Below are 18242 nucleotides of genomic sequence, written 5' to 3'. Positions count from 1 at the left end.
ATCGATTGGAGTGCTATGTACAAAGCTGTGAGCGGGTCATCGTGTGACCGGCGCACGCGGCGGTGTGCTGCGGAGGCGGGGGGGCGGGGGCGGGGAGCGAGGAACGGACCCCACCCCCGCGCGCCCTGCGCACACCAGCTAACCTAAGCACATATTCACATCGCTATAAACACCAAAACATCACAATTAATATGGTTGAATCACATCAATAAACTATTTAAACTATCCAAATACATGAATTGTCGCGAGGGCATTACATCGAGTTGATAACGCTAAGAGAGCGACGTAATTAAATGCGCTGCGCATGTTCGAAGAATGTTCGCGCATCATCCTCGGCTGCCACACAACTGCAGACGTACAAACTACTTGTTCTCGTGTTATATCTAAAATTATTTTCTTATTTAACACATAAATACCGGCGTATCTTATATGTTAGTAGACGGACGACGAAAGATGCCGTCCTTTACCTATATTGGCAGAGATAGACAGAGTTTTTAAAGTTGTTTTTAGCTTATAAAGGTAATGAAAGCAAAGATAGTAAATTTGATTAATGATGCATGATGTTAGAATAATAATAATAAATGTAAGCGACGCACTAAGAGACGAGAATGAACTATATATAAATTCCCGCTATCAAAGGCGAACTGAGGTAAACTGTCATGGACAAATAAACCTTTATGTTTTTCAATATTTCGCAACACATTAACCTCTCCACTGCTGGGGCACACGTACACGTACACGGTGACATTAAATACAATGTGTGACTTTTGTTAATTTAGATTATTATTGGTCCAATATAGATAGATACAAATAATATTTACATTATTATGAAAGTGTGTAAAGTATCACATTAACAAGTAAAATTAGCAAACAAACAAACAAACGAGTCGCGCACATTGAAAAACATAAGCAATTAACTAATCTAAAATTGTCCTTTAAATCAGACGTGCTTGTTTTTTGAACTATTTAGTACTTCGATTTAGATTTTCTTGTTTAATTTAGTATTAAAATGGAAATAAATATATCTTTTAAAAGCAAATAGTGTCGGCTAAATAACTTTTATGTTGTGGCAGTAACCTAACCTTTGGACGGATTTCCAAGTGAAGTGAGTGCTGGCGTACAAACCACACGATACGTTACTATACAGTTATGTACATAAATATATGTGGACCGGAGAAGCGGCGCGGTGCGGTAACACATATATCAATGGGGAGAAAAACTGCCTTTTGCTAACTATACATGTCAGCATCAAGAATGGAAGTAGCGCTAAATGTACCACAGATAAACAAAAAACACTTTATATAAACACAAAGTACTATGTAGACTGCAGTCATAGCAAAGAATTCCATCAAATTTACACACTAAGAATATAACTAGATTAACTGTTCGGGTACACCTGGAAATGACAGATATTTTGCGTCATGAATAAATTGGTTAAACTTGTTTTTGTCATAAAAACATAAAGTTAAAAGATATTTTCCAGCAAATCTTCAACCGGAAAAAAAAATACCTTTAACTATAATTTTTTATAGTTGGACTCACGTGAATAACATTTAGGTTGCCCTTTGTTAGGTCAAATTTTATTTTAAAAAATCAAAAATAAACATTGTTTTTTATAATTGTTTATAGATGTTTCATAGAAGTTCATAAAAATATTATAAAAGGAATATATTCCTTTTAATCGCTGAAAAGATGTATAAAGTTTAACAGATGACAGTCCAGTCCTGACGCTAGTTCAACATAGTTACAAGCTTTCAGTTTTTCTCCCCATTAAAACAAGCACTTCCAAATTTAACCGTCTTACATACACATGTGTTACATTGGAATAATTTTGAATGAAATAATATATAAATGCCCTTGAAATAACAAACAATAGAAATGGCAAGGAAGAGATGGGACGGGGCGTAGAGTTAGGGCACGTTACATTGTACGTCTTGAAATATGTTATAAAACATTTTAGCTTAAACTATACATATTCACATATGCCGAGATATGCCCCTTCCCAAACTCCTGGCGATAGCTACAAATGCCTTTTTAATAGACTAACACTAAACAAGCCATATTGCAATTCATTAATAATTAATTACACATAATTAAAAAGAATAATATCGGGAGGCGTATGTGAATGGATGTAGAGGCGGTGCCGGGGATACAGTTGGGCGAGGCGCACCCGCCGCTATCAATATCACCTCAACAATAGCCTTCAATTAATTCATATGTAACTACGTATAGTGTGTATAAATAAAGAAAATCTCGCTGCTGTCAAATGTAAATAATTTCTTTGCAATAGACAGATGTAACCACCATTCGAAAAATACTTTTTTTTTATTAATTTTGATGCACGTTTTTATACAATCCAGGTGAGCTTCGAATAACATAATTAGAGATGCTCGAAATGAAATCAGAACAGATTACGACGGAAAAGGATAGAAGATAGACAGTGAGAGAGACAGTGACTGCACTGGCGCATGCCGATGCACAGAGCGGCGAGAGCGGACAGTCAGGTCACCGTCCAACGCGCATCGCGCATCGCGTTACACAACACATATCTTACATACAACACATCTAATAAAATACAAACAATCATAACATTTGTGTGTTGTATTGACTGCTTAATTAAATATTGTTTTATAATAAAAATCCACACGTTTTAGTCGTAAATACGTGATCACTGGAACACCGACTGTGTAAATCACAGAATAGTACATGCTGCACAATCGAATACACCCGAGCGTGTGGGCCGCCTGTTGCTGGGGGTGGTGGGGTAAGAGAGAGAAGGCAGGGGCGGGGGCGGGGGGTGGATTACATTCGGCAGGGTGATGTCGGCGGCGGTGTAGGCTGCGGGCTCCGGCAGCAGCGTTCTCTATGTGATGAGGGAGGCTCATTTCTTGGTGGGCGTGCCGCGCTGCGTCAGGCCCTCGAAGCGCTTGAACGTGTAGTTTATGAACACCCAGTCTTTGTACGCCACTTCGCCCTCTTGTGATATAGGCGCCGCCGCTGTAACGTAAACGATATTTTCTTAAATTATGCGGAAAAGATAATGCACCTTTATCTCATTCAAAAGTCGTCGATATGAAATCGTTGATTGTAGTTATTAATCGTATTATTCCCCATTTTTAAATTTGTAAAAAAAATTCTGTTAATATTACGAGTTTCATATCGCATTTAGGCCAGAATTTATATCCATGCAGGAGGCTGTATTTACTATGAATATTAAAATGTTTGTATACTCACGTATTTCCAGCTTGACGTCGGGGAAATCGTCAAAGTTGGATGTGTCATCAATGGAGCGCACGTCCACAGTGATGGCGGCGGGACGCTCTCGCACGTGGCTCCAGTCTACGCCACGGAAGAAGTTCACAGACTTCACGTCCTCGATGCCGCGCTGAGAGCCCAGTCTAATACAAAGGATTTTTAAATATAAATAATGTCCTAAGGGTACGGACGACTTTCCTACCACATTGACAAACTATTGTTACCACCGACAAACTAACCATTTAACAGACATTCTAAAATGAGGTGTCATCTGATATCTAGACAGTGATGTCTAGATTTCTACTACAGTTTCAACGATACATCTTTATAAATAATTAGTTCTATTAATTAACACTTTCATGAATGAAATACAACTTTCTTTATACCTGCGATCTGGTTCGGAGCAGAAGCGCAGTATGGTCTCCCGGGCATCCTCGCTGATCGGTATCTCAGGCGGAAAGGTGAGGGACTCGCGCCACGACATCACCTTCCGGTACGTCTCCTGCGGAGACTCGGAGCAGAACGGCGGGTATCCAATCAGCATCTCGTACCTGATCATATAGTGTTACTTATTACAAGCTAAAGCCAAAACTACGACTAAATGTGACGCTAGCAACAACATACAAGTCGCAACAGTAAGTCACAGTATATATGATTATTTTAACACATAAAATAATGTAATACTTTTGTTGTAAGATGGACCATATCAATAAGTCTCTTAATAAATCTTTTATGGTAATATGCAGTAATTAATAGTACAAAGAGCTGTACTATTCATAACATTTGTTCCTACGCAAGCGGTGAAGTAGCATTTTCAATTGTTAGTATAAATGTTATTAACAAAAATGATATTGAGGTACAAATATAAATGTTGAAACATAACTCTTTTTTAGTTAAACTAAAATTAATTGAAGTTATTAAACAGATACTGAGTTACTGTTCATGATAAGAATTGATTTCGCGGCAGAAGCAATATATTTTACAAACTGAATTCGCTAATTATTTATCACTAACTTAATATACATAAGGTAAGCGATGCACCTGCAATAATTATGTTGTTTTTGATATTTAAGGGTAAGAGTCTAACATTAGGTGACATAGGTTAGTTTGCCACCTCTTAGTATAAAATATATATATGTATATTAAATACAAGCGCCAATGAGCTTCAATTAGATATAGATATGACGCTATTAAACATAATTGAGTATTTACTACATTGCTACAATTCGCTATGCCATCGCTTACTCTCGCATAAACCAGCATATGTTTAGCTTTTATAATTTGTAGTGTACAAATTTCGCATAAAACAAATAGAACAGCTAAGCACATTTCATGGAAGAAAATTGTTTGGGAAGGGTTCAATATTTATTTTAAATATTTAAAGTAATCATTGATCCATACAACAAAAATCAAACATTTTTGTCTACATTTGACTGAATATTAGGGAATGTAAACTTAATAAATAAATAAAAACATGTATAATCGTTAATCGCAAGCGTGGGGATGGGTGAGGAATGGCAAGCGGAGCGTGTGGGGGCTTGTCATCAGAATCAGTATATGTAAATACTAACATGATAACGCCGAGACTCCACCAGTCCGCCTGTGGGCCGTAGCCGGTCTGCAAGAAGACCTCAGGTGCGATATAATCAGGCGTTCCTACTGTGGAGTAGGCGAGCGCACGTCGGTTGCGTTTCCAAGACTCCGCGCGACGCTTTGAATCCATTGCCGATGATGACGTCGATACTGCAGACAAACACACAATAGCTCACAACACTGCATCATACATACAATATAACTAGGAGGACTAGCAAATGTAAACCGATCAAATTCCACTTCAATAACTATTTTTATTCAAACATATTACTGTCAGTTTTATATTTAAAAGAAGCGGTTGTATATGTTTTTGTAAATGTTAAGTGACAGTGGAAATTCAAGGTAATACATTGGTGCTATGTGAAATGATATTATTTATTATAGTGAAGACCAATTCATTTTATTTTATGTGAGACTGAAGCGTTTATTGATTATTCATTAAAAAACTTTGATAATGAAAATTGTTAATAAGAAATATTGCTTGCTATATTACCGACCAACATAAAATTACAATTCCTAAACAAATAAATGAAGTCATCCATTATAGAAATTATTTAAATTAGTCAAGTATTATAATGTAAGCTAATATTGATCGGTCATATAATATAAGCACCAAATATACAAATTTAAATAATGAATTATTATTCTATTAGTGACGAATAACGATAGCAAAAGGGGAAATTTATGCATAAAATTGACTTATAAATAGCATGTATGGATGTAATATAATGTTATAACACTGACCTGACTGGGTGTTGTAAATCCATTGTGGTAGATACTCACTGAAATCGGAGGGAGTGGCGCGAGACAGATCGCGGTAGAAATCTGTGCGATGGCTCTTCTTGAGGCCGGTACAAAGACCGAAATCACTAAGTTTGATATGTCCGCGCGCATCCAGTAACAAGTTATCAGGCTTTATGTCCCTGAAACATACGACACAATACATTCCATGAAACTACGACTTCTTTCATATGAAATTAACTTGATGAGTTGAGGATTGAATGTTTTTTAAATTATTGGTTGAAATGTTCTAGCAATTTTTTTTGGAAGTCGTTTCGCTTTAGAATACGCTCGGTTGTGTTTACTAAATGATGTCTATAAGAGATGTATTTTTTCTAACAGTACCTGTGTATAAAGCCTAGCTTGTGTATACTGTCGATGGCGAGCGCGGTCTCGGCCACGTAGAACTGTGCGCAGTCCTCGCTAAGAGTATCTTTCTTCATGAGTAGCGTCATCATATCGCCTCCAGGAAGGAACTCCATGATGAGGTACAGGTTCATGGGGTCTTGGAAACTGTAGTACATTTTCACCACCCACTGATGATCCGCCTCAACAAGGATGTCGCGTTCAGCTCGCACATGCGCCACCTGTAACATTTTATTATTCAATAAGTTCTTATGTTCCCCGGGGATTTAATCTTGGTGTTGGAACCATGAAAGTGAGTCCCAACCTGTAGCAAGCCTTTGCGGAATCTCAAAGAATCTCGTCGACGTTTTTCGTGACCGAGAGGGTCATAAATTAATTTTAAATGCAAAAATAACACAAAGCATTTATTACCAAAAATATTGAAATAAAAATGTCACCTGTTCTTTTTCAAGCATGTCCGCTTTCCTTAGTATTTTCATAGCATACACGTGCCCAGTGTCTTTCTTTTGCACGAGCCGCACCTCGCCAAACGCTCCGCGTCCTATCACCTGTCAACAATCAAACATTTTACTACAATTTATGACTATTTTTTGTTAGTTTCTTTATGCATTAGATATATAAGCGGGAATAAGTTGCACATTATTAATAAGTACTTTTTATAAAAAGGATAACAGGAGGCGTAATTGAATCTGACGAACCTTGAGCGGCTCGAAATCTTCAACACCGAGACGCGATCGCTTCAGCCTGAGGAATTCTGTCTCTTTCTGCGCGTGCTGCTGCCGCTTCTCCTGCTTCTGACTCTCTGTGAGATTCTCATCTTTGAGAGACTCTTCGAGTTTTTCCAGTCTGAACAAAACGGTACATACTATTACCATGTTAAACAAAACATACAAAGACGCGATAAAATAAGTCTACATACAATAAAATTCGACAATAATTCGAAAATCAAATATAATGAAAAAAATAATTGTCATAAAAGGATCCAGAACAGAAGCAAGGTAACCGTCAATGCTAAAAGAATACTTAACATAAATGCCACAATGCGATCCATGTTCAATGCCACTTTGATTTTCACGTACTAAAATGAACTTAAGGCGAGGCTAGTAAATAAGTTAGTGTCAATCTTTCGAACACTTAACATGATGTGGAATCTTGATGAATCGCTAGTTTATTTGTTAGACTGATTAAATATTGCAGGAAGCTATATGAAAGTTATATAATTACCTCTGTTTCCTCTCATAGTGCTGGGCGATGAGATTCGTATAGAAGTTTTCAAGGGTGACCTTGGCCTTGGTGGCCTTGTCTAGGGTGTGCCCGCTGAAGCGGACGCTGTCGCTGCCCGTCATCTCCAGCACCCCTGCAACAACACGCGCGCCGCTCATCACCCACCTTTATTATAACAACAAACAAGTCACATGTTAAAAACAAAACAATACTAATAAACACTTTATTAACATTTATTAATTCCTTGTTTTCAATTTCTGTACATCCGAAATAAACTAAAACAACACTGTTATTTTTATTACGCTTATGAGTGACGTAAACCCTCAGCGGATTTTAGCGTCTATTAACTTAAAAATTACTGCTAATCACTAACAATGTAAACATGGGGTAAAAGTGTGACCATACCAGAACTTTATGAATATAAATAAAATTAGTTATCATAATTATATTTGAACAAAATATTATCTTTATTTGAAACCTATATCATAAATAGGCCTTTATAGGACTTGTTTATATTTCGTGAATAATACAACTGGAGTGTTTTCACGATAGCTTATAGATGACGTCACTCTATGGTTATGTGAAGTCCGTAATGAAAGTACATAATGACGTCATTCAATTATACAATTAAAAATTACTTTAAATTAAACACATTAGGAGTATTAATGATATTATTGACATTTATGGTTTTTGGTATTCAGTAAAAAATAAACCATAATTAACTTAATTCTCAATAAACCAGATATTCATTGCAATGCCAAAGTCAAAACAATGTCAAAAGTACTAATAATATAAAAATAATGTCATAGTGCAAGCAAAAGTCTTTAAAATAAAAATACGAAAACAACACTAGACTTGATTTACACGAACGAGCTGCTTAGATCGAAAAACAACTAACCTATCTTTGGAATTAGACTATACTATATTTTAAAAGGCAATTATGTAGTGACAGAGTTAAGTAGTATTTTAGTTTAAACCCGGGACTTCTGACTTATTAACATTAACATTATTAAAAACAAATTATAAATCTACGTATTGTCTGTAACGTTATATAAAAGAACAAGAATAAACGACTGCATATGACTAACGATAATTGATTGGTTAACGGTGCTGTTCAAATTGCTACCATTACAATGCGAGAGGCCCCGCGCCTTTTTCGCGTCATTTTCACGCTACGTAATTCCTTCCATCCAGCCATCTAAATATACGCAACTATTAAACTAGTAAGATATTACCATCCCTTTCATTGCCTTTGAAAAAACACAGACAAAAATATGTATAAATAATAAATTTCTTTCATAAAAACATCCATTGAAATATGTAGTTTACAAGCTATACTGTTTTAGTATACATGACCTTTAGCGCAAAAAGAAAAGCTTGTAAACTTCTCTTTGTGATAAAACCAATTACAAAAGGCATCATTTTTAAAAACTTTAAGAGAGAATAACAATAATTATTGTTCTCTATGAGCTCATTGCCAAAGCATTCCAATATTCTATTTTATAAATAATGTTGTCATCATGTATCTAAAAATGAATGAAAATATAAAGTACTTTATTATAGAAAACATGATAATCTATATTAATATTAAATTAATAATTATATAAATTAATAACATATTTGTGTATTGCAAAGGAAAGTATTTAAATAAAGCAATAATTTTGCCTTCTAGTATACACTAACTGAACATGACATAAATTGTAACATCATATATAGGCAATAATCATAAATGTCAAAATTAGTTTTTCATCATCATAAACAACTGACACTCAAAGCATAATGCAAGCAAATGAAATAAAAAAAAAACTCTGGGCTTAGGAAATACACTTAACCGCACACCTGAAGATTGGTCTAGCCATGTCGGTTTTAGGAGGACTTCAATATGGTAGAATTATTTATTTGAACAAAGAAGATAGAAATAATTCATTTACTTGTTTACATTGTATTGATTCCAATAACACTTAAATTATTATGCTATTGATTGTGGAGGGTAATAGTAAAATGGGTGACAAGCATTACTACTGTCCTAACCTAACCATCAGCCTGTTAGTACTTCAAAATATTTTCTACTAAACAACTGCAAACTAAAGGAAATTCATTATTATAACCTAGCAACAAATGAATTTTAATAAATCAACACATTTAATATCCAAAAAGACTTACATCTTTAAGAGATTATTCCCTTATACATAGATCTGATATATAAAGAATCATTGTGTAAGAACAGTTAGAGCTTGCTCATGAGTGAACTTACCGGGTGGATGGGGCGCTGGCACAGGTGTATCTGGGGCCACCGTAGTGCCCGGGGTGCTTTTTCCCCAAGACACGGCTCCCTCTGTGTAAACAGGAAAATTTTGATATTAAATACAATTCTACAAAAGTTTTATCACATAATCTTGGTTTATATTCCCATTCAGCACAGTGGGTCATTTGGTTGGGTTCACTAGTTCCTGCCATCATGACAATACATATCACAAATCAGGTGACCTTCATGTTAGGATTTTTTTGCTATTAAACAATGTTATCATTTTATGTATCAAGTAATTATTTTCCTCAAAGTCACAACTGCTTCAGATTTTTAAGACAACTTTTATCTCATTTTAACAGCAATAATAAGTATTTTGAGAAAGGTGATGGGTCAACACCTGATAAAACATTATAGAACAAGTAATTAGCACTTGTTTTTATTGTTCAATGTTGTATGAATTGGCTAGTGCCAAAAACTTAGATAATTTAGTGGTCATATACATTTTTGTGCAATTAACAGTAAATATCAATGCTTTAGTACAATGTTTTACCTTACTAAAACATTATTGGAAAGTATTTTTCATTGTTCACTTTGAATAAAGACATCGCAGTCGTGCGCTGTACTTACAGCTGCTACTTATATTTATAGACACAAAAACGTTACATTATTGTAGACACAAGAGGTCATAGTATTTATCACTTTAGTTTTATATTATCTAATACATACCTTAATTGACACTACAGCACAAAAAATTTGCCTCTTCAACGCCTGTTCCTTCACACACTGTTAAATCGAACGGCATAAAACAATAATCTCGCACAAAAAAGTCTAAAATCGATAATATAAACCGTAACAATCGTTGCAGTAATGAAGAAATTAAAATAAGGTCACTGCTTTAGCGCTGCCAATATATATGCGGAACTCTGATTTGTGTTAGAAATCGCTGATTACTGTCTTGATGTTTAATCCTACACAAATTACTTATTGTAGTGCAAGAGCAGAATTAAAACTGTTAATTAAAACTATTCATCTCCATCCATCGCAAGAAATCGAGTACATAAATATGGAATGGAAGAAATGGCACAGAGGAAGGAAGTGAGGACTGAGGATGTAAGACAATACCACAGATAACTTTTGAGTAATTGAAAATTGACATACAGATAATAAAACTATCATGCTAGTTCTTCCAAAAAATAATCTCTTCGGAATGAAAGAAAGGCAATTTAATAAAATATCTTTTGTGGTCTGACATTTGTGAGTGTAATAATTATATCACAAGTTTATATGTCTTTTTAACACTTTTCGAATGAACTTTCTAATTTCTTAATGTGCTTCGACTTAATAGAAACGGACTAGGTAGAGCCGCTGTTGTACTAAATAAATTTAAAAAATTGTAAACTTATTCAGCATAGATGCAGGTCATCAATTATGAACACGATTTAAGGTATGACATAAAGGGATACTGGAGCGGGTACGCCTTTTACTTCACACGTAGTAAACTCATCTCACGCTGAGAAGACATGAACTCTCCGCTTATTTTCAGCCACCTTGAATTTTTGTTAACTCTGGCCAACAAAATAAAAAAATCCCTCTTACGAGGGCACCACATCTCCATTGACATTGTAACACTTTACATCTACGTCAATACATCAAACGAACTATAACGTCATTTAAAAATGAAATCCAGTATTTTAGATATATCCAACAATAATTGCCTGAATTTTATTCTGCGGCTATAAGTATTTTCCAACATATTAACTCATTCAATTAGTAGGTACCAAAAAATGACACAGTTATTACAATAAAATTCGTTGACGACTCGACCATTGTCAAGGTTTTTGTCAGTTTTTGTTATGAAATTGCTATTGCCATTATAAGAAATTAGTTTCGTGTTTACAATGCGGGTTTTAATCTATAATTGGAGATTATTTATGCTCTCTGAACATAGTCTGTATTCTTATGGAGTCGGCGGGAAAATTTAAATTAAAATCGCTGTAAGAGGAGTACAGTTGCGAAGTTTGAAAGAAACTAAACGAAAACGCGGTGAAACATTTGCATTGTATTTTTTAAATATTTTAGCATGTGATTTCGCCCTGAAAAGGTTTTAAGATATATTTATAGGAAGTAATACAATTCATAAACTATAACTAAAAATATATTTTATTGAAATAAAAATCAAATCGAATACACTAATTTTATTTATATATTCTTAGCGTGGTCGAAAGTCGCTTGTACTTGGGAGTCATGTAGGAATTTATTGTAATTGGCACTTCCCGTTTCTGCACCTGAAAAAATAGTCTTAGCTGTAGTTCTGGACAATGACTCAATAAATAGTAGTATTTATAAAATTTTGCCAGTTATCATCAATGTAGGCTATATTTGTAGACGGCATACCAGGTCCGTTGACGAGATGCGCGTTACCAATGATGAGATCCTCTGGCGCGCCGTCCCTGCTCTCAGACCTGAAGTTGGCTGGCTGCACCTGTGAACAAGAAAACTTTCTCTAATACTAAATCTTATTATTACAACATTTAATCATGAATAATAGGAAGAATAATTTATTTCTTAAAAAAATAATAATTGTTAAATATATTAACAGACCTGTCCTTCGTTGCGCATCAGATCTGGTGCAACGTTCCCGCCAGGATAGCGGTTGAAGATACCATTAAGATTGTAATGCAGGTTCATGTCGGGACCGATGTTAGCCTTCAATAGCTGCTCCCATATCCCGCCTGCACAAATGTTACGTTAGGATATGTAGTCACAAATCAAAATCAAAAACGCCACGTAATTGTCTGTTATAAAACAACTACTTTACAATACCTTTATCGACGGAGACAATAGGCCGGTTCGACTGCCACGGGTACTCGCCATGGGCTTGGAAGTATATCGCGTAAGTCGCAAGCTAAAACAATCCACTTTCATGAAGATAGAAAAGATTATGTGTCTCGTACTGAAACATAATTGAAGTCATGTTTTACTATAATACGAGTATATTAGTTTATCTTAGGTAGTAGATATTAGTCAAAATGGTAGAAATCAAAGATGCCGAGAGAGACCTGTGTGTAGTAGAGAGCGAGCCAGTACTTGCCGCCGTGACCAACGAATGCGGTCTCGTTGGCGTCGAGCAGCGCTGCTGGTAGCTCCTGGTGCATGGATTCCGGGGCGATGCGCAGGTTGCAACCGTACCTGTAATGGCATCACAAATCCCCAATATTCCCTTTACCGCAAAACTGCTCTCTTGCATTAATTTTAATGGAATTGTCATACTAAATATGACCAGTTTAGAATCCAACTAGGTAATCTGGGTTTGCTACTTTTACTATTAATGAACTGGTTGGGTAAGTCTAAAAAGTCTCCTAGAAAAAGATTTTCAGCCATCAAATAGAATGACTTCAATAATGGCTTTCCTTATTTTTTTATTATATTTAATGAGAATATGCAACAGACCAGTCGGGACAGGCCTTCAGGATGTCGTATGGTGCCCTGTAGTACTCTGCGCGGCGCACCACCGGATTGCGTACATTGAACCGCTCGTTGGGATCTGTCATGTTCACGTGTTTGATCTTGACGTCCCGCCGTTCACAGATGTAGTCGTAGTGGAATTTAGGCACAGACTCCCCTCGAGCGCAATACGTAGCTGACACACAAAATGACACGCAAATTGATGGACATATTCGTCAAAAACTTTATTTTCATTATACATTTTCGGGTATAACATTTATATAATGCACTTACTTTTATAAGTACCATCTAGAGTGTTGACTGCAGCGTATTTGTCAATGCAGTAACGGTAGCCGAGCATGGTCGGGTAGCGCAGGAACGGCACTCGGCATGAGAACCTACCCTCCTGGTACATCGCACCCTGCACGTACAAAATATTAGCACAGTACTATAGCGCAGATAATTATATTATTAAAACAAAAACTTAAAATCCTGACTGACTATGTCGTAACACTCCGGAGAATACGAGTCAAATGCAGATGGCATCTTTTGATTTTATGTTTATAAGAGGTGGCGTTGGAATAAACATCTTATGTTATTTATGTATCGATCGAAGGTTCTAATCAATACTTTGTCAAAGCTTTTTTAACGAACAATATGAACCCATTCAAGTGTAACCTTGCATATGACGCTTCGTCGTCCGGGCGGTCGCGAGACACCGCCGAAGCAGTAAGAGCGGGTGCCATTGATCATTATCTCTGTGACGCCGATGTGCGAGACGAGCGTGATGCCATTGATGCCGGCGAGAGCGAAGCGCTGCAGCCCCGCCCGCTTACGGACCTCCACGTTGTTCTTCATGCTCATCGTATTCACTATCGCCTGCCAGCCGTAAACGAACTCGTGCATTGGTCCTAATCGTTACATTATCTTTAGAATGAATCAACATCATTGGCATAGCATCTCCTTCCATGAGAAAATTTAAATCGGACACATTATCACTGACGTAAACAAGAGTATTAGTAAACAGTGTAATCAAAGCACAAACCTATGCCGAAACTGTCGCCGTCGAGGAAGTTAAACATTTCGCCGAAAGAGTCTGGCATGAGGCCGGCGATTATGGTGGAGGTTTGGAACCCATCCTCTGCTTCCATTGGTGCAATCTCATCATACGGCGTTGTCAGCTGGTGCGACGTTGCGTTGCTGAAGTGACCGCGCCCTTCACTCTACGCAAACCCGACTGCCGCGCTTATTTTATGTAGTTATTTATAACAATTTTATTGTTTTTATTAATAGTCTGCTTAAAATATAGTGTAAGTTGCGTACTGTTGGCTATAATAACTATTTTATAGTGGTATTTGAGCATTTCAAAGGCATATAAAAAATATTTATTTGGGATCGAACATAAAACTTATATCTAAAAGCTATTTAAGGAATGTAAATAAAGCATGTTATCTTCGTGTTAGGTTTAATATATTTACCTTTGTCAACCATGTTGCAAAAAACACAACAATAAATCGCATATTGGACTTCTTATTTCAACAGTACTAATGAATTTTGATATTGGCTTTCATATTTCACGCAGCCGTTGTTACCTTGTTAGAGTAGTTAGTTAACAATAAAACTTGAATGTTCAAGTTAATCGGAAAAATAATTGGTCGTTAGTGTTATCCAGTACTTGTCAAAGGCCATTGTCAGACTTTTTCATTTAATTGTTTGCAATAATCAAAATCCATTATTTTCTTCCTTCTTCAGATTTTAATTCCACAACTACTAAATGCAATAAAAAGGAAGAAAGTTGATAAGCTAATTATGTTTGTATGATAAAATAAATCTAAATATATTATTTCACAATTACATTTATTCAAAAAATCAATATAGAGATATACATTTTGAGAAAATCATCTTAACTCTCATTTTTATCCCAAAAGTTTATCACAAATTTCTAATATAATTATCAATTGTTCTATAAATAATCAACACACCGATCCACAAGTTCACAATAAATATTTTATAAATCACATTTAGTTAACAAAAAATTAAATGCAAATAGCAAATTCTAGTATGTTCATCAATAATAAGATGAGGTACAAAACGAACACATGTCAATCAATAACAATATGTTTGGTTATAAAAAAAAAAACAAGGAGTTGAAATGTTGTAACATAAAAAAAAAGAAAAGTTGTATTCTTCCATTTTGCATCATATCCTATTTCCTATCATGTAAATGAATATTTTCATAAATTGTGTAAAAGTAAAATTTGCTGGGAGAAGTAGAACTTTCAAAACAATTCATTAGTAAATAAACAAATTGAAATTCACTGAAAGGCGAAAAGAATCACAACATTACTCTATTATTATTTTGTATTATAGTTCAGAAACATAAAAGTTAATCAGTCATTTTCTCTTACATTATTTAAGTACTGCTATATTATATTTTAACACTTACCATGGGTTTCCAAGTTCAAAATCTCCATTTAAAACATATTATTATCTCTGTTTTGACAAGATGCGTTATACAGAGATTTTGATGTCAGAAACACATGGTAAGATATTATTAATGCCAATATTAACCTAAATTAGAGTTTTATGCATTAATATCACAAATGGAGATCGTCCCTATATCTAAAAACATGTATTATGTAACAATTATTGTGTATCAAAGACTTTGTAATGTTTAATAAAACAGGGTATATAAGAAAAGGATAAATTGTACTTTTACCCCTGTAAAGTCTGTCATAATAATTCAATAAAAAAATATCAAAATAATCATCTCGGAGTGGGTTTCATTGTTGTGACATTTTTATTGACACATATTGTCATCCCTTTTGTTATTTTACACAAAAAGGAGACAACAATATGTGTCAATGCAATCAATACTGATTGATATCTACTTTAAATTTCATGGTCTGAATCAGTTATGTCCACATCGGCAACTATGTTTGGATTCTCACCCATGTAATCCTGGGGCTCTACCTAGAATAACAATAGATTATTGATTAAGTATAATTCATCAATATTTCTGTATCCATTTTTGAAGCCATTGACTATTTATTCCATTTCAATTTTTATTACACTTCCAATCTTACTAATAATTTAAATGCAAATGTATGTAAGGATGGTTGTTTTTTAGAATGGCTCTAGAATGGCTGTGTGGATTCCATTGTAATTTACATAGATGTAGAGCATAGTCTGGTAGAACACATAGGCTACTAAATAAATTTTTGTGAATTCTGCGGAGACTAAGTCACAGGCAACAGCTACTTTTAACATATAATTAAACTTACCAGTTGACAATCAAAATCGGAAAATGGTGGTGATGGTAAATCAAAGTCAAATTGTTGCTGCTGCAGAAATTCGAATGCATTGGGTTCATCATTCATTTCTTCCTCCTCATTTTCCAAACTCAAATCGTATGGCTAAAAATGAAATGATAAGTTTATGTACATGAATTACAAAATATTTCAATTCTCAGGTTAAATAGTTCCAATGATTCAGACAAAGTATTATAACCTACTCCAAAACATTAGAAATAAAAAGTAACTTAAAAAATATGTTACCTCCGGATTATCAGCATAAATATTTAAAATGTTTTGCATTACTTCTGGGAGATACTCAGGAAAAGTAATGTCCGTCTGTACGGCAGCTAAAACAAGTAACAAATATTCATCATAGATATGCTAAATATCTAATATGTCTCAACAATTTATTGGACTGTACAACTTACCATCAGCTTTCGTGTTTTCTTCATGAGATGTCTCAGATACATCAGATTGGGAAGACATCAAACTAAAAACAAAATGTGCATGATTTATACTATCATTACTATTAATATATTTTATAGTCAATGGATATGTAATCAGTTCCAAATAAAACAAAACTACTTAAAATAATTTTATCGACATTGCAGGTCAGTAAGACCCATATACTACTTTTAATGTCCTAAATGTGGCTTTAACTTTTCTAACTCTTTTTCACTTATTAAGTGCGTACAAAAAATGGCGATTCCTTACTTGAATACCACTTTACAAGTAATCATAGTCACATATACTCATAAATGCTAATGCTGACGGCAATGTATTGATCATATTATAAATAGATTTTATGTTAATTAGGCCCGAAGGTCAAATTACTACATTTATAATCATCTTATGATTTAGGACAATAAAAAGAAGTGCAATAATATCGATATTGTATCTAGCTGTGAGTACAAACTTGCTAAAAATATATGCCGGTGTCTCTCTTAGAACATGGTCCGGCGAAGGGAATTGTGCGTTGGAGTCGCAATTAGCATCAACTACAGATATCTGGGAAGAATTTTCTTCAGCACTTGTTTCAAATAGATCACTCATTTTGCTTTTTTACACCACAGGAAAACCCAAGAAACTAAAAATGATAATTGGAATGAAATAGAAACGGATTGGGAGTTTAGAGAATAGGGGGAAGGGAACTGAAACGAACCGGCGAACCGACGTTTGTTTGACTTTCAACTGTCATTTTTTTGTGACTGAGTAGAGTGTGTCTATTTAAGATAGATTAGTTTGACAACTGACGCCTATAAAATATCGAATTAATTTTTAATTTTGTATCAGAATTAATATTGTACTTAATGGACGGTTGTCATAGTGCCAACCGTCGCGCATAAAGAATAAGTGTGAACTATTGAAAATCGGTCGTGTAATAAAATTAATCCTACAAATAGGTAGTATAATACAAGTATTTTATAACTTTTTGAATTTAGTGCAGGATATGTATCGCAAAATTAATTAAAAGAAATATTTTTTGCGCGTCAACACCGTAATTTTTGGTTTAATGTCTTATTTCTTTACGTTTTTATGAAGGATAAAGCAGGAATAGAAAGAAACAAATTTATTTTTAATGTAATTCAAAATCAATAATCCCGAAATTTTCGATTGCAAGTTCTATCAGAACAACCATCGAAAATCGAAGAAATTCTTAATCGATTTTACTCAACCCAAATCGAGTGAAATGTCAATTGAATTCTCAAACTAATCTATCGTTAATAGACACACTATAGTCACTGTTACATTTACAGCTTCACCGGGCTTGAGGTCACAGATGACGCTTAGCCTGTACTGAATTTCATTGCCATTTTAGACCCAGCTAATTAGCCGATTTCAAAAAGAAGGTTTTCAATTATTCCGTATTTATATTATGTGTGTGCTACCATGTAACTCCGCCCCTGGTTCTCGGAATTTTTTTTTTTTGATCGAAAGGTGTTGCCAGTAGGTTTGTACCATTTTTTTACCAACATAAAATGATGTATAAACGAATTGTAGCTAGGTACGAACTTAAACATATATAAGTTGTAGTG

General features: G+C 34.8%; 3 protein-coding genes across 6 annotated transcripts; all 3 read right to left on the bottom strand.

The window, feature by feature from the left end:
* Positions 1-6: 6 nt before the first annotated feature.
* Positions 7-10576, bottom strand: trc (Serine/threonine-protein kinase tricornered). Of its 4 annotated transcripts, none has more exons than XM_013306772.1 (11): positions 10193-10576; positions 9473-9553; positions 7219-7383; positions 6693-6840; positions 6432-6542; positions 5974-6215; positions 5593-5771; positions 4827-4998; positions 3642-3806; positions 3235-3398; positions 7-2997 (listed from the first exon to the last, which is right to left on the bottom strand). In XM_013306772.1, the coding sequence occupies exons 3-11, from the start codon at positions 7374-7376 to the stop codon at positions 2882-2884; spliced, it is 1455 nt and encodes a 484-aa protein (XP_013162226.1). In that variant the 5' UTR covers positions 7377-7383; positions 9473-9553; positions 10193-10576; the 3' UTR covers positions 7-2881. The 4 variants fall into 4 exon arrangements, with proteins under 4 accessions (XP_013162226.1, XP_013162229.1, XP_013162227.1 ...); XM_013306775.1 differs by having other exon boundaries at positions 5632-5771; XM_013306773.1 differs by having other exon boundaries at positions 7219-7351.
* Positions 10577-11665: 1089 nt separating this feature from the next.
* On the bottom strand, positions 11666-14531 carry LOC106113678 (uncharacterized). Its single transcript, XM_013306531.1, has 10 exons — positions 14389-14531; positions 13956-14133; positions 13589-13821; positions 13205-13331; positions 12917-13106; positions 12526-12655; positions 12290-12371; positions 12068-12198; positions 11861-11948; positions 11666-11751 (listed from the first exon to the last, which is right to left on the bottom strand). The coding sequence occupies exons 1-10, from the start codon at positions 14428-14430 to the stop codon at positions 11666-11668; spliced, it is 1287 nt and encodes a 428-aa protein (XP_013161985.1). The 5' UTR covers positions 14431-14531.
* Positions 14532-14828: 297 nt separating this feature from the next.
* Positions 14829-17427, bottom strand: LOC106113662 (uncharacterized). The gene is made up of 5 exons (XM_013306513.1): positions 17123-17427; positions 16635-16696; positions 16468-16553; positions 16195-16326; positions 14829-15883 (listed from the first exon to the last, which is right to left on the bottom strand). The coding sequence occupies exons 1-5, from the start codon at positions 17257-17259 to the stop codon at positions 15803-15805; spliced, it is 498 nt and encodes a 165-aa protein (XP_013161967.1). The 5' UTR covers positions 17260-17427; the 3' UTR covers positions 14829-15802.
* Positions 17428-18242: the final 815 nt, after the last annotated feature.

Source organism: Papilio xuthus, unplaced genomic scaffold, assembly GCF_000836235.2.
Source record: "Papilio xuthus unplaced genomic scaffold, Pxut_1.1 DF828177.1, whole genome shotgun sequence".
Lineage (NCBI taxonomy): Eukaryota > Metazoa > Arthropoda > Insecta > Lepidoptera > Papilionidae > Papilio > Papilio xuthus.
This window is presented reverse-complemented; position numbering and strand designations above follow the sequence as displayed.